At 35.8% G+C, this 25,074-nt stretch overlaps 1 protein-coding gene and 1 long non-coding RNA gene across 8 annotated transcripts in view; one reads left to right on the top strand and one right to left on the bottom strand.

Annotated features, from left to right (window-relative positions):
• The window catches only part of LOC108181206 (uncharacterized), a 77,432-nt gene that overhangs the window by 23,694 nt on the left and 28,664 nt on the right, over positions 1–25,074 (bottom strand). For 2 of the 6 annotated variants that reach the window (XR_015521713.1, XR_015521714.1), the window contains exons 3-4: positions 8,456–8,537; positions 2,373–2,566 (exon numbers count right to left, since the gene is read on the bottom strand). This is a non-coding gene — a long non-coding RNA (uncharacterized LOC108181206). Of the gene's footprint in view, positions 1–2,372; positions 6,617–8,455; positions 8,538–25,074 lie in introns of all 6 variants that reach the window. The other 4 variants (XR_015521711.1, XR_015521712.1, XR_015521716.1 and 1 more) reach the window with 2 other exon arrangements.
• stab1 (stabilin 1) overlaps positions 2,457–25,074 on the top strand; it is a 73,409-nt gene continuing 50,791 nt past the window's right edge. Inside the window, 22 exon segments of one of the 2 annotated variants that reach the window (NM_001195614.2) lie at positions 2,457–2,788; positions 6,492–6,622; positions 8,402–8,517; positions 8,621–8,706; positions 9,399–9,468; positions 9,551–9,646; positions 10,532–10,642; positions 13,010–13,197; positions 13,287–13,417; positions 17,228–17,355; positions 17,464–17,540; positions 17,661–17,804; positions 18,774–18,911; positions 19,029–19,100; positions 19,193–19,306; positions 21,387–21,440; positions 22,382–22,462; positions 22,650–22,808; positions 22,955–23,017; positions 23,119–23,217; positions 24,325–24,411; positions 25,070–25,074. The exon segment at positions 25,070–25,074 is cut by the window's right edge and continues 107 nt beyond it. In NM_001195614.2, coding sequence (NP_001182543.1) covers positions 2,735–2,788; positions 6,492–6,622; positions 8,402–8,517; positions 8,621–8,706; positions 9,399–9,468; positions 9,551–9,646; positions 10,532–10,642; positions 13,010–13,197; positions 13,287–13,417; positions 17,228–17,355; positions 17,464–17,540; positions 17,661–17,804; positions 18,774–18,911; positions 19,029–19,100; positions 19,193–19,306; positions 21,387–21,440; positions 22,382–22,462; positions 22,650–22,808; positions 22,955–23,017; positions 23,119–23,217; positions 24,325–24,411; positions 25,070–25,074 — 2,204 coding nt within the window. In that variant the 5' untranslated portion in view covers positions 2,457–2,734. 2 annotated transcript variants of the gene reach the window in all.

Genomic DNA, 25,074 nt, shown 5'->3' with positions numbered 1-25,074 from the left:
ACAGCAGTGATTTATGGTTGCTAAATTGCTGGGTGAATAGTTGCTAAGGCTTTCTAGTTAGTTGCCAGGGGGTTTTAAATGTTTTGTTCAGCGCTTTTAGTGAGTGGTTGCCAGGGCACTGGTTCATGGTTGCTAAGGTATTCTGTGCTTTATGGTTGCCAAGTGTTCTGTGATTTGGTACGTTGTTGCTAAGATTTCCTGGTTAATTGACTTGGTGTTTTGAATAGTGTTTGGCACATTGTTGGGGTTTAGCACTTTTGGTGTATGGTTGCCAGAGCACTTGTTTATGGTTGCTAAGGTATCTTGTGCTTTATGGTTGCCAAGATGTTCTGTGGTTTCATGTGTTGTTGCCAATATTTTCGGATTAATTGGCAAGGTTTTTTAAAAATGGTTTTAGCATATTACTTATGTTGTTGGGTAGTTGCTACAGCAGTGCTTTATGGTTGCTGAATTGTTGGTTGTATCATTGCTAAGACTTTCTAGTTGGTTGCCAGGTTTTTTTTGATTGGTTTTGATTGGATTCATGGTTGCCATTGTGTCCTATGGTTTTATATGTAGTTGCTAAGATTTTCTGTTTAATTGCCAGGATGTTTATAATGGTTTTTAGCACATCGCTGGCGTTCTGTTGTTGGGTGGTTGCTACAGCAGTGCTTTATGGTTGCCGAATTGTTAGGTATAATAGTTGCTAAGGCTTTCTAGTTGGTTACCAGGGGGGTTTTGACTGATTGTTCCCTGCTAAAAAAATAGAGCTTAAACCAGCCTAGAATGGTTGGCTGGTTTTAGCTGGTTGACCAGCCTGGTTTTAGTTTGGCCATTCCAGACTGGTTTTTAGCCAATTTCAGCCTGGTCTTAGCTGGTCAGGCTGGGAGATGACCAGCTAAAATCAGCTTGACCAGCCTAGCCAGGCTGGGATCCCAGCCAAAACCAGCTATATCCAGCTTAAACCAGGCTGGTTTTAGCTGGTCATTAGTTCATTAGACCAGCTAAGAGGAGGCTGAAAATGACTGGAAACCCCTTTAAAACCAAGCTGGTCGACCAGCTAAAACCAGCCAACCAGATTAGGCTGGTTTAAGCATTTTTTTTCAGCGGCAGGTGGTTGCCAGGGCACTGATTTATGGTAACCTAGGTATTCTGTGATTTATGGTTGCAAGGTGTTGCGTGGTTGGGTATGTAGTTGCTAAGATTTTCTGCTAAGGTTTAATAAATGGTGTTTAGCACATCGCCGGGCTTTATAGTTGGTAACGCTTTACAGGTGGTTGTCAGGGTGTTGCTAAGTATTTTCCAGGCTGTTCTGAGTGGCATTTTGGTTCTGTTGGTGAGTGGTCTGATGTTTCATGCTTTGCTCTGTAGTTGGTTATAAATAGTATGTGGTTGTTAGGGTGTTGCTAAGGAGTATTCAGATATTTTAACACATTCCTGGGGTTCTTTTTTTTTAATGTATCGCTGTGTGCTTGCTAAGAATTTCTGTCATTTTACTGCAATATTAAGACGTTGAAGTTTTTTCGGTGGTTGCCAGGGAGTTCTGTCAGTGCTTTCTGTCATTGTTGTGTGTGCGCGCTAAGGTGTTGCTATGCAGTTGCTAAGGAGTTCTTTGTTTTTGGGTATTCTTACAATTGTAGTGCATTGTTATCCATTTTCTAGGTTGTTCTGGGTGATTGCATACCAACAAAGAGCTCAATCTCTAGTTTTAATATCATGATCTATTGAGTCGAGAATGTTTTTTAATAAAATGCCATTAAAAATAAAACTTTAAGATAGAGCAAGAATGCCTGATTATTACATAGAATGTAGGGGAAATCAGTTAACAAAAACAGCCATAACCTGACACATCAGAATTTTGTTTTCTTTTCATAGTGAACTTTTTTCTGTCAGTAGTATCACTATTCAGCAGACAGACACAATAGCAGGAACTCTCCGAGTCTCAAACTGATGACACTGCAGAGCTGTGGGATGAACACTGCCTCTTTTTTTTTTTTTTTTTACTATATTCAGTGTCTAATTTCCCAGTTTCAGTCTTGAACTGTCTAATAAAATGAAGCTCTTTAGTTCTTTTTCACTAAGTCCACTTTAATAAGTCTTAAAAGAAACTCTTTGATCGTTCAAGTCTAATTTTTTTCCTGAAATTGCATACCACTCTGCAACAGCTCCAAGGTCAGAGGTTGGATTCCCACAGAAAAAAATGCCAACTGATAACATATTTTAGATAAACATGCTTGGTAAGTGCCTAAATGCCACTGTTTAGCATTTAGGTGCATAAATGTCACAGTAAATCTCACTTTTAGTAACAAGCCGACCTTAACTCTAACTTTAACCCTAGCACGGCTGGCTCCTAATATTCATACGTGAAAAAAAAGTACAAATTCTCAATGTACCATCTTCAAATTCTGCTGAACCCTGCAATCTGGTCAGCTGACGAGCGTGGACTTCCCAAACCATCATGAAGCCGACGCAGTGGAGGAAATCCGGTGATTTTCCTGTCAGGAAAAGATGTTTTTCTCACCCTCTCTCCAGCTTGAAGCCAGTCTGTGGTGGTTGACACCTCTCTCATTGCTCAACATGCAAAGCTCTGAAAGCACATGAGCGAGAAGATCAGAAGAGAGTTTTTTAGTGTGGAGATGTTTGGAAGCGAGACGTCCAGTTGTGTGCAGTGACTGCAGATTGTGTCTCAGGAAACGCTCTTCTGTTTGTTGTTACATGTTTATCTGACTAATTCTCTGGCTTTGAGGGAGTAGACATGTCTTATCTTCTCGTTTTGGGACTTACAGTACTGTGGACTGCACAGATTCAAGTAAGTCGCATGAACAGTGGTTGTTTATGTCATTAAGTAACTGAAATGATTTGTTCATTTATTTCCACTTGTTTAAATTAATCCAGTCAGATTCATTAAACAACCAAATATGCACCTTTTTTTATAATACTCTGGTATTTTTGATTTTGGAGCATGGTATTGCCATTTATTACGGTTTTTACATTATACTTGTGTAATTCTGTAATTTCCATGGTACATATTGAAATATCATGTAAATACCATGCAAACTGTGGCAAAACAATTGTACATTGCTTATATCAAAATATATTACCATGGTACTTTGATTTATTATGGTTGTATGCAGGGCTTAACATTAACTTTTTTGACCACCAGCCACTGTGGCTAGTAGTTTTCTAACATTACAAGCCACTCACCGTTTTCTCTAGCCACATTTTTATTGTTGGGAAAATATACTTTATACACATGAATATGACTTTGACATGTTAAAATTATTTGATTTAGAGTTTGCGTTATCTTTACACGCCTCCTCATTCATTTCACTTTTTGTGTGTCGTGTATGAGCTTGCTCAATAATCATGAGCAAATGGGTCAGGCTTTCATATATAACAATTAGTTTTCATTATTTTCAGAGCGAAAAATGGAAGGATTTACCCAATTTATCTCTGATCACACCATAAATAAACAGTTAATTATTTCTTAACCACAAATTTTAAATGTGTGAAAACATGCAAAATATAGCTGAATACTATACTTTTTATTTAACACATATGCACAGTCATATGCCCTGGCTAAAGGTCCCAGATCACCAGCTAACTACACATAAATAGGGAGTTATTCTCCCCTTAAAGCAATGCTATTGTTAAAAAAAAAAGAGATAATTTAACCATATTAATGCAAAAGAAAGCAGGTAAAAACATACTGTGTGATAATGAAAGGATGATCACACATGCATGGTTAATGATAGACCCATAAAGTATCTTCTCAAAGAATGGTTAAACCGAAAGCAACTGGCACTGCTTACAATAAGTCAACTCTTCACAAAAGGAAACGGGAGCGCGCACGCGCTATAAACTGAGCATCCCCTCAGCTGTTAGCGCGAGTGATTGTTCTCTCATTCTTAATTGTTGTCAGTCGTGTTGCTTCTCGATCGCCTGTGCATGCATATTGGACCATCCTTATTGTTGAACCCTGCTTTTAAGAATTATTATCTGGGAAAATTATTTTCAACCAGCCAAAGTGGCTAGTAGGAGTGTCTGTCTTACCCGCCACCGCCGAAATCTACCCGCATTTGGCGGGTGTTAATGTAAAGCCCTGGTTGAGTTTAATTTCTTTTCTCCCTGATGATATGTTGAGTTACTCTTGTTTTTAGAACATGAATTGATTCCAGTACTATGTAAATGCTATCCGAATACGCCTTTGTATTTTCATTGCTGCGACGCAGTGGCGCAGTAGGTAGTGCTGTCGCCTCCAAGGAAGTAGGTCGCTGGTTCGAGCCTCAGCTCAGTTGGCGTTTCTGTGTGGAGTTTGCATGTTCTCCCTGCGTTTACGTGGGTTTCCTCCGGGTGCTCCGGTTTCCCCCCACAGTCCAAAGACATGCTGTACAGGTGAATTAGGTAGGCTAAATTGTCCGTAGTGTGTGTTGTGTGTAAATGTGTGTGTGAATGTTTCCCAGAGATTGGTTGCGGCTGGAAGGGCATCCTCTGCGTAAAAATTTGCTGGATAAGTTGGCGGTTCATTCCGCTGTGGCGACCCCTGATTAATAAAGGGACTAAGCCGACAAGAAAATGAATGAATGAATTAAATAATGAATTTTCGTTGCTTTACAATATTAGTCCCAGCATTTTTCCATTGCATGAATACCATAGTACAGTATTATCAATGTGCCATATCAACTTTTCAGTTTTATTATTATTATCTGTCTACTTGAACCAGTACACCTTTGTAGAGATGGTATAATTTTTAATTCATACTATCATTTTGGACTATGGTAACACTTTTTGAAATACTATATTAACGGCTGCAAAAAGTGGCAATATCATGGTACTCTGCTAATATCAGATGATAATACTATGATTTATTCCATGGTTAGAGTATTGACTGTCATAGGCAGTGGCTGTAAAGCTAACTGCATCATGGTATTACCAATTATAATGATATATCCTGGTATTCCTATGTATATGCACGGTTCTGCCATAGTGCATAGCCAAAACAAACCTTTGTAAATGCATTATAAAACGGATTATAATTCATGATACTATTTTGCATATGTACTAAGGTAATGCAATGTAAATGTTTGCAAAAATGAGCAGTTCCATGGTATGTCTCTGACCTCAGATAGTAATTGGTTTATACTATGGGTATACCAAAGCTTTTTAGGGACATGTCCAAAACAAACATAATACCATACTTTTTAAACTACTCATGGTACTTCTACGGTATATTCCAAAACCTTAGGTTTTCATTTACACATTATCATAGCTTATTTGATCATGTACCATGATAATACCATAGAATTTTTAATCCTATTAAGTATTATTGGCCTACAGCAGGGTCCTGGAGAGCCGGCGTCCTGCAGATTTTAGCTTCAACTTGCTTCAACACACCTGCAAGGATGTTTCTGGATTGGCTAGTAAGAGCTTGATTAGCTAGCCCAGGTGTGTCTGATTGGGGTTGGAACTAAACTTGGCAGGACACCAGCCCTGCTTGACCGAGTCTGGACATGCCTGGCCTACAGTATACATATGAAATATCTTTTGTAGCTAAAGGGAAAGTGCACTCAAAATTGAAAATTCTGTTACTGTTAACTCACTGTCAACTTGTAATGAACCTATTTGAACTTTGTTTTACGGATGAACACAAAAGAAGATATTTTGAAGAATGTTGTAAACTGTTGGCAACTATAGGTTTCTGACACCCTTCTTTTGTTTATTAGACACATTGTTTTATAACGTTAAGGAGTGGGGCAACAGTGATAGAATTTTCATTTTTAAAAATGAAACTGTCCCTTTAAACCACAGTAAGCACACACTCAACTACAGTTGATTTTTTGAAGAGTTGTTTAACGTGGTAGTTTGTGTTAAAACCTTAAATTCACTTGTACAGATGAAGTCAAAATTATTAGCCTCCAAAATTATTAGCCCACCATTATTTTCCCCCTTAATTTCAGTTTAACAGCACATTTCTAAGCATAATAGTTTTAATAACTCATTTCTAATAACTGATTTATTTTATCTTTGCCAAGATGACAGTACTTATTATTTTACTAGATATTGTTTAAGATACTACTGTAGTATTAAAGAGCAATTTAAAGGCTTAATACGGTAAATTAGGCATAAATTAGATAATTAGATAAATTATTGAATAACAATGTTTTTTTTTTCTGTAGACAATCTGAAAAAATAAATATTGCTTAAGGGGGCTAATAATATTGACCTTAACATGTTTGTTTTTCAATTGAAAACTGCTTTTATTCTAGCCGAAATGACACAAAAGTCTTTCTCTAGAAGAAAAAATATTATCAGACATGGCGTGAAAAACACCTTGCTCTGTCAAACATCATTTGGAAATATTTGAAAAAGAAATTCACAGGAGGGCTAATAAATTTGAATTACACTGTATACTGCTAAGTTTTACTCCATTAATGTGTCAAAATACATGATTTGTGCAAAGTACTCATCTGATATGCTTGTTCTTGACACATTTGGATTATTTATCATTCCAGGCCGTTGTTAATCGCTGCGATACACCAGTTATGGTTCTTCACCGAACATCCTGCACATCCTGTGCTGCTGCCTCTGCCATCGTCTGCCCACGCGGCTCAAAAAAGGTCACCAAGACTCCTGATTCCTGCAGGTGTGTATGCAATAAGGTTTTGCTTTGTTAATTTTGTGTATTGAATGCTTGATTCTGATTGACTGATGAATATTCGAAAGGTGCACGGTTATTTTTATATAAATGCACAGCTAAAGTAGTTCCAGTCAGGCTTTGAGTTCCATATCACTGCGCTGAAGGATTTCAGTCATTTCACAGCGAACAAATATCAAAAATGTCATTAAAACACGACAAAATGGCTTTGGATGAAATGTGAAAAAAATGAGTCCCACAAACAGGAGCAATTCGAGGACAAAAAAATGTACAAATGTCTTGAACTAGAACTTCTGAGTTTAGGTGAGTTAACCGTATTATAAAACAAATAATACTGATTGGCTGATGAACATTCTAAAAGTGTGCAGTTAATTATACACTACCTGACGAGTGTTGTTGTCGATCACCATTGTAAGAGCAACAAATAATAACTTGACTTCTAATTGATCATAAAGGACGGTTTTTCAGATGAATCATCTGTTGAACTGCATCCCACTCATCACAAATACTGCAGAAAACCTATTAAAACCAGCATGACCCAAAATTCTCGCAGAAATAAGTCAAGTTTGGTGAAGGAAAAATCATGGTTTGGGGTTACATTTAGTATGGGGGAGTGCGAGAGATCTGCAGAGTGGATAGCAAAATCAACAGCCTGAGGAATCAAGACATTTGTGCTAGAGCCCTAGCCCGGCCCTGGCCCGAGATGCCCAGGCTGTAGCCCTGCCCTTGTCCAAGAGTTTATCAAAATTTCAAGCCCGACCCAAAGCCTGTCTTTTTTCCACTAAACAACTTATACTGTTATTAATCCATTAAAATAAACCAGATTTGTATTTAAAAGAAATGTGATTTTTTTTCGTTTCGTTTTTTTTTTATCAGAATGATTTAGAGAAATGTTTGGAGTTTTGTTGTTTTAAATGGAAGTTTTATTTTTTTAAGTGACACTGATATCCAAGCAGTTTGTGGTCAACACTGAGTTTACTCAATTTACACGTTGTGCATTGTGCATAACCAGTTGGCTGATCATTTATAGTTGTCACAATTTGAAAAGTTGACCAGAAGTTTGCCTTTCCTCCAGTGTTTTTCAGTTTTAAGTTCGCCATCGGCAATTTTTCTCTTTATGTTTTCCCTTGTACATGGCTTGAGAACTCTATGCCCAAGGCATCACTGGCACTTTCGCATGCTTTAGATCTCATTAAACTTTTTAAAAAAATTTCTAACACAGGCCCGGTATGAGTGCTAGCTATGATGTAAAACTGGCCCGAAGCCCGGCCCCATGGGCATAAAAAAGTCGGTCCCGACAGGCTCAGGCTTAAATGCAGGGCTCTAATTTGTGCTCCCCATTACACTACAAATCACAGGAGAAGGCAAATTCTTCAGCAGGTTAGCGCTCCTTCTCATACTTCAGCCTCCACATCAAAGTTCCTGAAAGCATAGAAGGTCAAAGTGCTCCAGGATTGGCGAACCAATCGCCAGACATGAACATTATTGAGCATGTCTGGGGTAAGATGAAGGAGGAGGCATTGAAGATGAATCCAAAGAATCATGATGAATTCTGGGAGTCCTGCAAGAAAGCTTTCTTTGCCATTCCAGATGACTTTATTAAAATGTGGAGGAAATACTAAAGAAACTAGTTTTACACGCAGGAGCAGTTCGAGAACAAAAATCTGACAAATGTCTTAAAATACAACATCTGAACTATGACTTTGGGTGCTGTAACCATATTTTAAGCCAAATATTCTGTATCTAATGTGTACTATCGTGTTTCAGATATGTGGTAGAAATCGGCGGTCGCCAGGTAGAGCTGTCTGGTTGTTCTCATACCTGTCAGCAGGTCACGACAGTCCAGCAGTGCTGTCCAGGCTTCTGGGGGCCGCTGTGCTTGCGTGAGTTACTGTTTGTACACCTAAAAATAGATATTGTGGTATAAATGAACCAATACGTTACGGGTTCAAATGTACGTTAGGTTTGCTTTGTGTGTTTCGCCAGCTTGCCCAAGTTGGTCAGGAAAGATATGTAATGGCTATGGTACATGCGAGTCTGGACTATCAGGAAATGGCACCTGTGTTTGCGAGGTAATTCATGTTCTTTTACCTCAACATTAATGTAAATTCTATTTGAAGTAGATTTTGAAGACATTTATTTATATTTTATTTCTAAAAAATATCTTTTTATCTATCTATCTATCTATCTATCTATCTATCTATCTATCTATCTATCTATCTATCTATCTATCTATCTATCTATCTATCTATCTATCTATCTATCTATCTATCTATCCCATTAAAAATTTTTTTTATAAATGACAGTATTTAACTAAAATAAACTGTATTTTACTGTAGGATCAGTTTGCAGTATGTTACTGTATTTTGAAGTTTCATTACTTTTACAGTAGTCGTATACAATTCTCTTAATATTTTATAATCTATAATATTTAAATTTAGACAAATACATTAATAAAAATGATTAATTATACTAATTATTCAAAAAATCTAGTTCTAATTTAACTTTTTTGTAAATTTTTTAAAAATAAACATGCATTCATGGGCCTACTTTGAATTGTATTTATTTAATTTAGAATTTTATTTTGATTTATTTGTCGTGGCAAGTAATCACAATAAATAAATAAACAAGATCTTCACATTTATATTAAAAAAATACCTTTTAAAGTTGAACATTTATATATATATATATATATATATATATATATATATATATATATATATATATATATATGACATTTAGTAACCACTACTTCTCTTTTTAGGAGGGATATGCAGGATTTGCATGCCAGAATTGTTTAAATGAGAATGCCTATGGAAGCCACTGCCTTTCAGGTCTGTCAATAATTCCTAATAGCATAGTTTAATAATCCTAACTTTTTGAAGATAAACCTGTCTAATTGTGAAATTGCTTCAGAGTGCAGCTGCATGAATGGAAAGTGTAACTCGGGTCCAGATGGGGACGGTAAATGTTACTGTCAGCCACCATATATAGGACCAAAGTGTGATAAAGGTATTTTTGTTAATCTCTCTATAGCGCATTATTGTGAAATATATAAATACACAGTTGAAGTCAGAATTATTAAACCTGAATTATTAGCCCCTGTTTATTTTTCCCCCAAATTTCTGTTTAACGGAGAAAAGATTTTTTTTCAACACATTTCTAAACATAATAGTTTTAAAAACTCATTTCTAATAACTCATTTATTTTATCTGTGCCATGGTGACAGTAAATATTATTTGACTAGATATTTTTCAAGACACTTCTATGCAGCTTAAAGTGACATTTAAAGGCTGAACTAGGTTAACTAGGCAGGTTAGGGTAATTAGGCAAGTTATTGTAAAATAATGCTTTGTTTTGTAGACTATAAAAAAAATATAGCTTATAGGGGCTAATAATTTGAGAGGGTGCTCGCTGCAGAGCCATTTGAGGAGAGGTGAGCTCCAGAGAGGGGGAGCATGAGCTGTCGCTCCTCCTCCTGTAAGCTGTTTTAATGCGTACACCAACCCCACCCCTAACCCTACCCCCAGTGACATCACTCATAGAAGAAGTGCAAAAAAGGTGGAGCTCAAGCTTAAGCTCCCCCTCTCTGGAGCTCACCTCTCCTCAAATGGCTCTGCAGCGAGCACCACTTGAATAATTTTGACCTTAAAATGTTTTTAAAAAAATTCAAAACCTTTTTTATTCTAGCCGAAATTAAAACAAGTAAGACTTTCTCCAGAAGAAAAAATATTACCAGACATACTGTGAAAATTTTCTGAATCTGTAAACATCACTTGGAAAATGTTTAAAAAATAAAAATTTAATTAAAAGGGTGTTTAATAATTCTGATTTCAACTGTATATAATTCCAGTAAGTATCATTATACTGTTTTTGTTTGTTTCTTTTCTTGTGTAGTTTCTTCATCTTGTTCAAGCTGCCCACTCTACTCGTATTGTAAAGGAGATGATGACACAAATGCAGTATGCGAATGTCTACCTGGAAACAAATTTGGGCAAGCATGTTTAGGTATGTAGCATGTGCATACATTACACATACATTTAGCGTGTTTGTTTAGTGTAAAGTGTGTAATTGTGGGGTAAAATATACAAATGAGACAGTATTTAAATAAATATGCACTGATTTCTGTAGATTTAAAGCAAATAGAACTGAACATTTGATTAAGCCAGGTAAGATATTGTAGCTTAATTTTATTTAAATAAGGGAGTCAACTTTTTTTTTTTAACTGAAGGAATTTGTATATATATTTATATTTTTTAATCCATCAACTTTAAAATGCTTTCAACAGGCAGAAAATAAAACATTTAACCAGGTTTTAGGTATAAAATGTTGAATAAAATTAAACAAACAATATTTAAGCAAACCCCTTAGTAAATATTATCAGAATGTATAAAGTAACTAAGTTATTAAGTTTGGTATATACAAGTGCTACTGAAGAAAACATTTGAGAAAGCAGGCAAAGCATAAAAAAATATTTTTAACCTGCAGTGTGTAAAATTTCAATTTTACACTAATTACATTTGAACATTGGTTAGTTTTATTTTGTTGGCATATTAGCTGTTGCCATATTGGAATCAAATGTTTTCACTAATCAGAAAATACTGTCAACAGGGATGTTTTTTTAATAAAACATTGAATAAAAGAAAACAAATGACAAATAAACAATCCCACAGTAAAAATCTCGAGAAAATAGGTGAGAATAAAACTGTTAAGTTTAGTGTATGAACAAATATTTTGAGAAAACTACAGGGGCCATGAGTGTAAGAAAACACATGCAAATAGAATCAAATTCTCAACAAAATGGGAGAACAACTTCATCAATTTGACAACACAAACACTGACAAATTGTCACAACACATGCAAATACAGAAACAATAGTGGAGGCCACAAATGAAATTGATCAGGGAACATGATTGGTTGTTTCATTTTTAATATTTAATTTAAAATATACAAACAACAAGGAACCATATGACCAGGATGTAAAAATAAACAAAAAACAGTTCTCAGATATCCTACAACACCACTGACTCTAAACAGAAAGCAGCCGGGTTCATAATTTTTTTTGAGTTCCCTGACACATTTTCACTGTGGACTACTATTTGCAGTGCGTTTCTGTATTTGCATATATTTTTGTGAGCATGTGTTATCAAACTGCAGATTTTTTTGTTAGTGTTTTTTTCATGTACAAATGTTTTTTTTTTTAACTTGCAGCACGTTTGAGCTCTCTCGGCCATGGTAGCTTTTTCAAAATATGTTTTTTTCTCTACATCAGTCATACACTAAACTTAACAGTTTTATTCGGATCTAAATTCTGGAGGTTTTTACTGTGGGATTTGTTCATATGTCATTTGCTTACGTTTATTCAACGTATTAATACTGAAAACACTGTAAAAAGTGTGTTTAAGCTCTATTACCCACCGTAGTTTTCACAAAATATTTTTTTCTTTACATCAGCTATACACTAAACTTAACAGTTTTATTCGGATCTATTTTCTCAAGGTTTTTACTGTGGGATTTGTTCATATGTCATTTGCTTCAATTTATTCATCCTATTATTACTGAAAACACTGTAAAAAGTGTGTTTGAGCTCTCTTACCCACCGTAGTTTTCTCAAGAAAAGTTTTTACTCATATCAGTCATTTACTACACTTAACAGGTTTATTTTGATATATATTTTCAAGGTTTTTACTGTGGGATTTATTCATATGTCATTTGCTTTATTTTATTCAACATATTATTACTGAAAACAATGTAAAAAGTGTGTTTTAGCTCTTTTACTAACTGTAGTTTTTTTTCTATTTTCTATTTTTTGTATTTTTTTCTCTAAATCAGTCATACACAACAGTTTTATTCTTTTTACTGTGGTATTTGTTTATATGTCACTTGCTTTATTTTATTCACCGTATTATTTCTGAAAACACTGGGAAAAGTGCATTTGAGCTTTCTCACCGTAGTTTTCTCAAAATGTTTTTTTCTCTAAATCAGTCATACACTTAACTCAAGAGTTTTATTCTTGTTACTGTGGCATTTGTTTATATGTCACTTGCTTTATTTTATTCACCGTATTATTTCTGAAAACACTGGGAAAAGTGCATTTGAGTTTTCTCAAAATGTTTTTTTCTGTACATTAGTCATACACTAAACTTAACAGTTTTATTCTGATCTACTTTCTCAAGGTTTTTACTGTGGGATTTGTTCATATGTCATTTGTTTAATTTTATTTAACTTATTATTTTCTGAAAACACTATAAATTAGGTTTTTTTTTTTTTTTGCAATTTGTTTTTTGCAGCTTAACCACCATAGAAAACAGCCAATGTACCATTTCAGAACATTTTACTCTTTCATGACCATCATATGATTCTGTCCTTTTCCAGATGTGTGTCCAGAGGGCACTTGTGGCATAAATGCTAAATGTTTATCTAAAGATGATAAGTATAATTGCGAGTGTAAAGAGGGATTTGAGGGAGATGGCAAACACTGCATTCCCATCAACCCCTGCAAGACTAATAATGGAGACTGTCCTGTAACCTCCACCACCTGTGAACTCATAAGCCCAGGAAAGGTGAGCAGTGCACTGTGGGAATTAATTTAAACTTAATGTTTAGATTCAAATTCAATGTTGTTTTTGAGCTTTATGTGTTTCCTCTCCAGTCTAAATGTGTGTGTTTGCCTGGAATGGAGTCATCAGATCCATCCAAAGGATGCACACAGAAGTCAGCCTGCACAGCGAGTTCATGCCACACCAGTGCCCGCTGTGAGACCAATGGCGACGGCTCACCAAGGTCTGACCTGCTGTTTCCTGAATGATAACGTGATGAAGGCAATTTTCACTTCCTTCAGTGGCAAACTAATGACCGATAAAATCACACAAATCAGTCCAAAATATCACACAGTCTTAAAATCAATAGAAAAATACTTTAAACTACATTTGAATAAAGAAGTGTTTTTGAATTCTTGATATTTAAACACATTCTGCATCATAACTCACATTGCTGTGATCCATCTAAATTATTAAATCTAATCTAATCATTTGTTTTAAATGAAAGTCTGCATGAGATCAAATATACAATGTTTATTCTGACAGCACACTTTTTTTTTTTAACAAACTTAATCCACTGAAGAAATGACATGGCCGAGTGGTTAGCACTGTTGCCTCACAGCAAGAACTTCACCGGTTCTAGTCTTTTAACAGACCGGCTGTCGTTTCCGTGTGAAGTTTGCATGTTTTTCCCTTGCTCGCGTGGGTTTCCCCCAGGTTCTACAGTTTCCTCCCACATTCCAAAAACATGCACTACAAGTGATTTGATCAATCTAAATTTAGCACTGCAAACTTTCATCCTGCAGCATGGCTCTTCATAGCAATCATTTTAGTCATCAGCTCTTATTTAAAAGGGGGAGTTGTCGAGATCTACCTCAAAGCTCCTCTCTCGCCCTGCAAACGGGAGGGAGCCAAGGGCTCAAGGACCTTTTGAGCTCAGGGCTCTCTCCTGAGACAGCATGCCAAACTTGCTTATAATCAATCATCAGCTAAGTGTGAACTCTTGAAAGAGTAATGAGTTTTACGCTGTAAAAAGCTGATGCATTTACATGTAATTTGTGGATGTGTGTAAACGTAACATTTTGTAGTGCATTTAGTGATTGCCCAGCAGGCACACATCATCATAAGACACTAATATTAGGTTAGATTTAGGTTGTGATATCAGGTGACCAAAATTCAATGTCCAGCGTCTAAGGACAATCTTATTTTGATAAATATAAATCTTATTTTGTCCAATAACAACGTCAAATGAAGTTATTTTGTTGATTTTAGGTTGTGTTAGAAAGTGACCAAAATCTAACGTTGAGCCAACATTTTAAACTAAAGACATATTTATGTCAAATACTAACATTTATTCGTCAGGTATGGCAACCAAAATCCAACGTCTGATAGACGTCATAGTGGTAACGTCCACACAACATCAACCTGTAACATCATTAGATGTGATATTTAGTTGACTTTAGGTTGGGCGTTGGACATTAACATCAACCTGACGTTGAGTTCTGATGTCAATCTGACTATCATTTTCAAACAAAATGCAATGTCCCCACGATGTTGAGGTACAACGTCAACCTAACGTCATGTTGTTGACGTCTTGTGTTTGCTGGGTGTTTAAGGCCATTCTGGTCATCATACAGTAAACATCCATCATCTTCTCTTCTGTGACATGCATCTAAACAGTATCTAGGTCATTGCGTGTAAAGATTTTGGACGTTGTCTTGGACACTTTTAATGCCTCCAAGTTTGCTGCAATTATAAATCGTCCATGTCTTGAGGTAGTTCAGCCTGATGCGATTTACCTCTTTACTTCTATGTGTGATTCGATTGGACAGGAATCAAAGGACTGAATTTTCTCATCCCCATAGACAAGAAAAAAAAAATAACGACTGCACGGTAAAAGAAAGAAGTGAGTAAAAGTACCGATACTGCACTAAAAATGTACTCAAGGAAAAATAAAAGTACATGTTTTTAAAAGTACTTAGTAAATTACAATTCCTAAGAAAAACTACTTAATTACAGTAATTTGGGTAGTTGTAATTTGTTACTTTACACCACTGGTTAGTTCCAAATAAAAGATGAGAGGAGGAGCACAAAAATAAATCCCAACCCCTACTCAATATTCCATTTTCCGTTAGAAACACATTATTGTAAATTAACATAAACAATAAAGTTTGCAAATTTAGAATAATTAATTTATTTTATTTTTTCATGGTTCTATTTTTTTATTAAAATAAAAAAACATATTTCTATTAATTAAGCATATTTAGCTAGAAAAGAACCAAGACATGATTTCTGAAGTCATATTTTCTATATCTTTCTATAGTTATGGTAGTCTTTCATTAACATTTATTGTAATTTTTAAAAAATGTTACAATTAAGGAAGTCTAAAGACCTGGACGCATTCTGGAAATATGAAGTTGTGTTTTGCATTGCAATCACGGCTTGACATGAACTTTTTTGATCACCAGCCACTGTGGCTAGTAGTTTTTGAACGTTACTAGCCACTCGCCATTTTCACTAGCCACAATTTTGTTGTTGAAAAAATATATTTAGTATGAATAAATTTGACTTTGGCATGCAAAAAATAACAATTTTCAAATTTTGTGTTATGTCTTCATACCTCTTCGTTAATTGAACCTTTTTTTTTTCACATGGCCTTTTTAGGGCTCAACACTAAGGATTTAACTTTTTGTTTTTCTGGACAACCTAAACTAATTATTTCCTTGCCACAAATTTTAAATAATGTCAAAACAAGCTAAATATAGCTGTATACAACACTTTTTATTAAACAAAAATGTTCTTTAAAAAACAAAACAACTGGGCGACGCAGTGAGTAGCACTCTTGCCTCACAGCAAGAAGGCTGTTGGTTCGAGCCTCTGCTGGGTCAGTTGGCATTTCTGTATGGAGTTTGCATTTTCTCCCCGTTTTCGCGTGGGTTTCCTCTGGTTTCCCCCACCTTCCGAAGACATGCGCTATAGCTGAATTGGATAAGCTAAATTGGTCGTCGTGTATGTGTGTGAACGAGAGTGTATAGGTATGGCTAAGGTGTGCCTTAAGTGGTTTGATAGGGTGTGGCTTGTAAGTTAAAATGTCATCAGTGATTGGCAGATTGGTAGTCTGATAAATGAGCCCAAATTTAAGTCTGTATGACAGTCTGGTGCAAAGTTATGAGGTCACAAAGTTTGGTCAAATGTTAAGTCAATGGGACTTATTTTTGGAAAACCGTAAGTCGGATAAGTTGGAAAAGATATAGCAACCCAAGTCAGACCAGTTTGGAAGTTTGGAGTTAGCTTTGTGGTTGTAGTATAGACGATCTATGAGGAGATGAATATAGAAATTAGTCTCAGAAGAAGAAGAAGACGGAAGAATGATAAGTTTATGTAGTGTAACACTATATTGGCTTTCTCAATGTCGCGAATAAAAGTGGATGGAGCGATTGTTTACAAGTGTGGAGTCCTGTGAAGGAGCTCTGAATGGAAGGTTCATAGTTAAAGTTGTTGCACAGCCGCCGGTTCCTGCCTCAAAATGAGTGAGTTTGAGCCACTTGTACATTCAGGAAGCGTTCAGAAAAAACAAAACACCAGCGAAAAAACTTCGCAGAAAAAGACAGAGGAACATTAACACCTTACCGCCAACTAGCGTTTCAGAAGTGTTAATGCAGACCAACAGAGACAGTGCGCAGAAGTAGAAATGCACAGCAGAGCTACGCCCGTTGCATGCGCTGTGAGTTACGCCGATCACTTGACACAAAAGTATAAACCAGGCTTAAGCTGAAAAGAAAATAAATGAATGAGACGTTAAGTGCTCAGTGGCTCCCCCTTGAGAAACTCTCTTGTATAGCATCTTTCTGTATAGAAGAGTAGAAAAGGCAAACAAATGATCTTAGTATGTTATCTACTGATATCATTTGTGGTAAAAATCACCAGTATTAGGCTTGTAAACTGCATTATTTCAATCATATAGCGCTCAAATGCGTGATTGTGTAGCTTAGGCGTTTGCTTCAGATGCTCGCTAAAGGCCAGGCCTGTAAACTGAGACGCTTCACTCTTTCAGATGCCGCTGCGGCTCTCAGCAGATTGGCGATGGCAGACGTTGCTATGGAAACCTCATGGAAAGAGTTGTGGAGCTGGACCGAGAGGGCAGTCAGGCAGGAAACCTCACTGGAAGCGTTCGCTTTTTCGGTGGGTCTGGACAAAGTCGTTCACTCTGCTGAGTTGTGCCGTTTAGCTCAGTTTAAAAACTGCTAAAAGTGTGTTGTCCGAGCTGACGGTGTGTGTTCTGGCTTTCAGAGCAAGCGTGTGAGTTTACACTGAGCCAACACGGCCCGTTCACTGCCTTCATTCCTGCAGGACAGAATCCGTTCCAAGTGGGTTGCCAGTTTGTGTTTCATGTCCTCATAATGTTTCCTGTTTTTTATTTTGTGTGCGTGTGTGTGACTACTTCCTGTTTGTCTCAAACAGATGTTTACATATGCTGTGCTTTTCAGACACTGGCAGGACAGTCCTCGAGCAGCATCCTGAACACAGTGTGCAAAAATCACCTGATCCTCGGACAGAAACTGTACAGTGTTCTGGAGGGCAAGGACATGTGGATGTATGGAGGAGAGAAGATCAGATTCAAAACTAATAAGGTGTATTTTCATTATACCTGCCTGTCCATTTGTCTGTCCTGTCCGTCCATCCATCCATCAGTTTGTCTGTTTAGCCATCCATCCATCCATCCATCCATCCATCCATCCATCCATCCATCCATCCATCCACCTATCTATCTATCTATCTATCTATCTATCTATCTATCTATCTATCTATCTATCTATCTATCTATCTATCTATCTATCTATCTATCTATCTATCTATCTATCTATCAGTCTGTTTAGCCATCCATCCATGAATCAGTCTGTCCATCAATTTATCCATCCATGCAACTATCCATTCATCTATCTATCTATCTATCTATCTATCTATCTATCTATCTATCTATCTATCTATCTATCTATCTATCTATCTATCTATCTATCTATCTATCTATCTATCTATCTATCTATCTATCTATCTATCAGTCTGTTTAGCCATCCATCCATGAATCAGTCTGTCCATCAATTTATCCATCCATGCAACTATCCATTCATCTATCTATCTATCTATCTATCTATCTATCTATCTATCTATCTATCTATCTATCTATCTATCTATCTATCTATCTATCTATCTATCAGTCTGTTTAGCCATCCATCCATGAATCAGTCTGTCCATCAATTTATCCATCCATGCAACTATCCATTCATCTATCTATCTATCTATCTATCTATCTATCTATCTATCTATCTATCTATCTATCTATCTATCTATCTATCTATCTATCTATCTATCTATCTATCTATCTATCTGTCTGTCTGTCTGTCTGTCTGTCTGTCTGTCCGTTCGTCCGTCTGTTCGTCCGTCCATCCATCAGTCCATCAATCAGTCTGTCTGCCTGTTTATCCATCCATCCGTCCGTCTGTCCATCCATCACTCAGTCTGTCTTATCTGTCTTTATTTGTTGTCTTCTTTGCCCGCTGAGATTCATCCACCCATCAACAGACTTTTGCATGTGTCCGCAGCACTTTATCCTGATGAGGGATCCAGACGTGTTGTTTACAATAGTGGAGAGCGACATCCCAGCATCCAACGGAATAATTCATATCATCGACAAGCCCTTTACTCTTACTCACATTGAGTCATCAAACAACAACATGGAGGTAAAGCCTTTTGGAAATATTTCACAGCCAGGTGATCAAATGACATTAGAAGAGTGGTGCTCAGCTCAGGCCCCCCAAAACAGCCCCTAATGTAGTTGTTTTTTTTGCAACCTCAAGTTCTCCACAAAGACCATCAGTGACATTTTCCGGGAGGATGACAGGTTCAATCGATTCCTGTCTCTGGTTGATGTGAGTGATCTCCTCACATGCTGTGAATCAGTTTTACTGAATTTCTCCCCCCAAACCCAGGCATTCAAACACTTGTTCTCTTTCTGCTGCAGAACTGTGGTGCTCTTTTGCCCTTCAGAGGTACGGGTCCACTTACTGTGCTTGTTCCAACCAACACTGCCATTGACAAATTCAGAGATGGAAGCCTTATGTACATGCTGAACGATGTGAGTCTGTGTTTTCAGCTTGGAATGATGTTAAACGTGTAAAAAATAATTCAGAGCACATTTTTACTGAGCGCTTTAAAGTCGGCATGAAATTAAAATGTACTGTTCTTATTTTTGGATGTATAGAGTAGTGCTGGTTACAAACAACACTTCATTATTTGTAAAAAAAAAAATGTTTTGCTTTCATAATCTTTAATTAAATACCACAACCTTCCCTATAAAAATGGCTTTTCTTCACTTCTGGTCGCATGGAAAACCATTAGGACGGAGCTGTCAGTCCTTCAAGGTGGGACTATCAGTCATTTGTGCTGGACTATCAGTCCTTTAGGGCAGAGCTATTGGTCAGTTACGGCGGGCCTATCAGTCATTTAGGGCAGGGATATCAGTCATTTAAGGTGGGGCTATTACTTCCTTAAGGCAGAACTATTAGTAATTCAGGGTGGGACTATCAGTTATTTAAAGCAAGATTATCAGACTTTCATGGTAGGACTATCAATCAATTATTTAGGTTAGGGCTATCAGTCATTGAGGGCTGGGAATTAGTCATTTAGTGCTGGAATATCAGTCCTTTAGTGCGGGGCTATTAGTATTATAGGGCGGAACTATAAGTAATTAAAATTGAGGTTATCAGACCTTCCTAGTGGGACTATCAGTCATTAATGCCGGGGTAATCAGTCATTTAGGGTGGAGCAATCATCCATTTAGGGTGGGGCTATCAGTCATTTAGGGTGGGGAAATCAGTCATTTAGCGCTGGACTATCAGTCTATTAGGATGGGGCTATTAGTAGTTTAGGGAGAGGTTATCAGACCTTCAGGGTGGGATAATCAGTCATTAAAAGCGAGGTTATCAGACCTTCAGTGTGGGACTATCAGTCAATTATAATGGAGTTATCAGACGTACAAGGTGGGATAATTTTATTTATTATTTTTTTTAATTAGTCATTTAGGGCAGAGCTATCATTAATTTAGGGTGGGGATATCAGTCTCTTAGGGCAGGGCTATTCGTAATTTAGGGTGGGACTATAAGTCATTTATAGTGGGTTTATCAGACCTTCAGTGTGGGACTATCAGTCATTTTTTAGCGGCGTTATCAGACCTTCGGAGTGGGATTATAAAGCCATTTAGGGAGGGGAAATCAGTCATTTAGTGCTGGACTATGGGTCCTTTAGGGCGGAGCTTTTAGTAATATAGGGCAGCACTATTAGTAATTTAGGGTGAGGTTATCAGACCTTAATGGTGTGACTAACAGCCATTTAAATTAGGGTTATCAGACCTTCAGGGTGAGACTGTTAGTCATTTATATATAGCGGGGTTATCAGACCTTACGCTGGGACTATCAGTCATTTATAGCAGTGTTGTCAGACATTCAGAGTGGGACTATCAGTCATTTATGGGAAGGCAATTAGTCATTTAGGGCAGAGCTATCAGCCATTTAGGGTGGGACTATCAGTCATTTATGGCAGGGCAATCAGTCCTTAAGGGGGGAGCTTTTAGCCATTTAGGGTGGGGCTATCAGTCATTGAGGGCAGGGGTATTAGTAATTTAGAACAGGACTAAACGTAATTTAGGGGTAAGGTTGTCAGACCTTTAGGGTGGGACTATCAGTTATTTATAGCAGGGTCATCAGACCTTCAGGGTAGGATTATCAGTCATTTATGCGGAGCAATAAGTCCTTTAGGGCGGGACTGTAAGTCATGTAAAGTGGGACTATCAGTCCTTTAGAGCTGGACTATCGGTCCTTTAGGGTGACACAATGAGTCCTTTAGGGTGGTCCAGGGTGTTTTGCAGTCTGCAGTGATCAAAGTGTTAACTGGCATTCAAATCTTCTTACATTTTGTTAACAACACCTATCGTCCATTAATCCAATCAGTTCCCAAAAGATGAAATCATGTAGAGCCCGAATTTTTTTTCTCATTTTAGTAACAGTTTTAACCTGATGTACAGTACATCGGGGGAAAAAAAAAAAAGGGAGGGGGGGGGTGATCTAAACCTCCACTTCATGCCGACTTTAATCAGATTTGTGGTTATTGATACATTTGTTTATGTAACACATTGATTTTTTTCATCTCTTTATGAAAAGGCCAAACCAAAGCTCCAGACTCTCCTGAAACACCATATTTTCTCCTTGGCCGCAGTGAGTCTCTCTTTGACATCTGAAATCAAGTGTTGATTGGTTTCCAACAGTCATTTTGACCTTGAAACAAGGCGCTCGTAAAATCCACTTTAAAGATTACATGCAAGAATTTGAAAAATTAGACATTAGAATGTCAGCAAAAAATGTCTAGTTTATGTCATATCCTGCATATCATACTAACGGTAGTCAGCAGTGCTAGCTGGAGGTACATTCTCATTCTAGAATGCATTTGATTGGACTAGCATAAAGATAGCATCAAGCTAACAGGCATAATGTAAAATATATAAACTTTTTCTTCTAATGACAACCTTCCCTCAGAAACTGGTTTATAATAATAATTATCTAATGGATCACAATGCTATTTAATTTTTTTCAGGTTTAGAAATATTAGTCCAATCTGATATAGTATCATTAAATCATTTTTTCTGGTGATTATTATTTTAAAGCTATTTTTAACTTTTCACTTTGATTTGATGATATAGTTCAACTAGTTTGTAAAATAGGATTAGTGTATTTTTATTAATTTAAAAATGACTTGTTTGTGTGTTTTCTTCACTTGTTTACTGCAAACATCATAAAGGCGTGGTAAATGGGAAGAAGAAGAAAGGAAGTGGATCAGACATCATTTTTGGCCACATTTTTTGTTGGCAAAATCCTCTTTTTGGAATAAATTTAATAATAATCTTAGTTTTAATGTATTTTCTGTTACTCAGTTATTTATAAAATAAACAAGGAGAACGAATAAATAATCAAGGTGCATTTAAGGTGAAGTGCATTCAAAACCGGCCACTACCACTTTTCCAAATCAAAAGGCCAAAACAAATAGAATCTATCATCGAGTGTAAAAATATACATTTAAACATATGTTTGAAACCTGTATGATTATTTTTTCTAATAGGTATCCAATGGTTAACATATATCATTAAATATCTTTGGTTTAGATCACTGTAGACCAGCTTGCCAGCATGTCAGAGATCACAACCATGGCCAATGAGATCCTGAGGATCAATGCCTCTGACGATGTAAGTTATTTCACTTAATTGGTGATTACTCTTGATGAGAATAAGCAAATGTTATGAAATTTGGTGCAAATATGCTGGGCCTCATTATGTGTTAAATTACCCATTTTGGTGACTTTGTGGCACTGTATTAATGAGAAAGTGAAAATTATGTGGCTGTTGATTTTACATTCTACCTATCAACCCACAGGGGAGAATTTTTCTGGGAGACAAAGGAATAACTCTCGAAACCAAAGACATCATCGCATCTAATGGGATCATTCACCTGATAGATGGAGTTCTTGTACCTTCATCCATTGTTCCCATAATGCCCCATCGCTGTGACGTTAACAGTAGCAGGATCTCATTTGTAGGTGCCTTTAATTAGTAGTATTTTAGGATTGCATTTCATTTTTCAAATCAAGTAACCAACACTTGCTTACAAGCAAGTTATCATTGAAAAAGTAGTGTAATTATAATATACAACTAATAGTATAATCTTTTTATTCTTCATAGGGTTCCTGTGTTCGATGTAGTCATCTCTATGAGACAAAGTGTCCACCTGGAAGTGTTGAGCTGGTATTTGTTGGTTTGAATGACTATTTCAGCCATTAAGACATTGTAAATCAACATTTACAGTTATGAATAAAGAAAAGTCCGATTTTAATTTTCTTTTAAAGCCAGGTCGTCATGAAGGCTGCGAGCCACTTCCTGATCGCAGATTTTCATACTCGATTTTTGAGGAAGGCTGTGCGAAATACTGCAATATTACAGAGACGGTACGAAAAACGCTGTCTGATACAATCTTCACTTGAATCACTGAATTACTGCTGTAGTTTTAGTTGATATTTTGTTATGCATATAAAAATGTAAAGATATCATATTTTTGTGCTTTATTCTCCATTTTAAAGTGTCGATATTCATTTTATTTTAGTTGTAGTTACTTCAATGTACTTAAATGGCAACTAAGCAAAATAACGGTGTAAGATTTGATGCATTTCTGTGAAAAGATTGTGATTAATCGCATCTAAAATAAATAAAAACAAAATAATTTTTTTTTATGTAATATACAGTTCTTTATTTTTTCTTTTCCTTACATTCAACGTCTGTGTCTTTTAATCACCCGTAGAATTTAAGAAAAATAAAAAACAGTACGAAACAATTAATTGAGTTTGAATCATTACCTTTTTTGAATAATAGCATTGACAAGATCGATGTACCAAACCAAAGACATTTTTAAAAAACACAAGCACGCAGGGCAACTCTATGCATGTAATATACAGTTGAGAATCAGAATTATTAAACCCCCCCCCCCAAAAAAAAAAAATCCCAAATGATATTTAACAGAGCAATGTTCACAGTATGTCTGATATTTTTTATTCCATAAAAATTCTTATTTGTTTTATTTTAAAAACAGTTTTTAATAAAAAAAATAAAATAAAAAAAACATTTTAAGGTCAAAATTATTAGCTCCTCTAAGCTATATTTTTTTTCGATTATCTTCAGAATAAAGCATCATTATACAATAACTTGCCTAATTACCCTAATCTGCCTAGTTAACCTAATTAACCCAGTTAAGCCTTTAAATGTCACTTTAAGCTGTATAAAAAATGTCTTGAAAAATATCTAGTCAAATATTATTTACTGTCATCATGGCAAAGATAACATAAACCAGTTATTAGAGATGAGTTATTAAAACTATTTTGTTTAAAAATGTGTTAAAAAAATATTCTCCCAGTTAAACAGAAATTGGTGAAAAAAATAACCAGGGGGGCTAGCAATTTCAGGCAGTTTAATATAATTCTGACTTCAACTGTATGTGTGTTTTTATGGCATAATCTGAATAAATATGGAAGTTTGTGTGATGTTGGTGATGTTGTTTTCAGTCACCGCAGTGTTGCAGAGGTTTCTATGGGCCGGATTGTAAGCCATGTATTGGAGGTTTCCAGAACCCATGTTATGGTAAAGGCACTGTAAGTATGTTAATACCCTGATATATTCACATGGAATGTGCTTTTATTTATTATTTATTTAGAACTTAACTAAGTTTAAAATGCCTTATCAGCTATTTGCAAAATGTTTAAGAGCTGTATTTTCCTCTAAGTAGTAAAAAATATGCAACTTATACAGTTCAGTATTTAATTTAATTTAATTTTAAAATGTGGCAATATTTGGGTAGTAGTTTTTTTATATTTTATTATTTAATATCGAATTTGGAAACAAATATTTTGTAATTTTATTTACATTTTATATTACTTTTACATGACAATTTGGGAAAATATTTGCAATTTTTGCAATTATTTTTGTTATTTTATTTTACACAACAATTTAGGAAAATAATATTTCTATTCAATTTCGAAATATTTTGCTGAGTTTTAAGTAAAGATTTAGGAAATATAATTCATTACCTATAATTAACATTTGTTGTAGACAACATTTGAGAAAATATTTAGCAGTTTTTATTTTTAACTTTACTTTATTTCAAAAATTGTTTGCTAAATGCTTTGTTGTTTATATAAATATGCCAAATACTTTGCTTTTCTATTTTAACTTATTTAATTTTAGAGAAGCCTTTGGGTGTCTTTATTTACTTTTATATTTTTTATGATTATTATTTTCATTTGTCTGAAGTGCTT

The sequence above is a fragment of the Danio rerio genome, chromosome 22 (genome assembly GCF_052040795.2).
Source record: "Danio rerio strain M-AB ecotype USA chromosome 22, GRCz13ab, whole genome shotgun sequence".
Taxonomy (NCBI): Eukaryota; Metazoa; Chordata; class Actinopteri; order Cypriniformes; family Danionidae; genus Danio; species Danio rerio.
The sequence above is the reverse complement of the archived record's forward strand: the minus strand, read 5'-3'. Positions and strand labels throughout refer to the sequence as shown.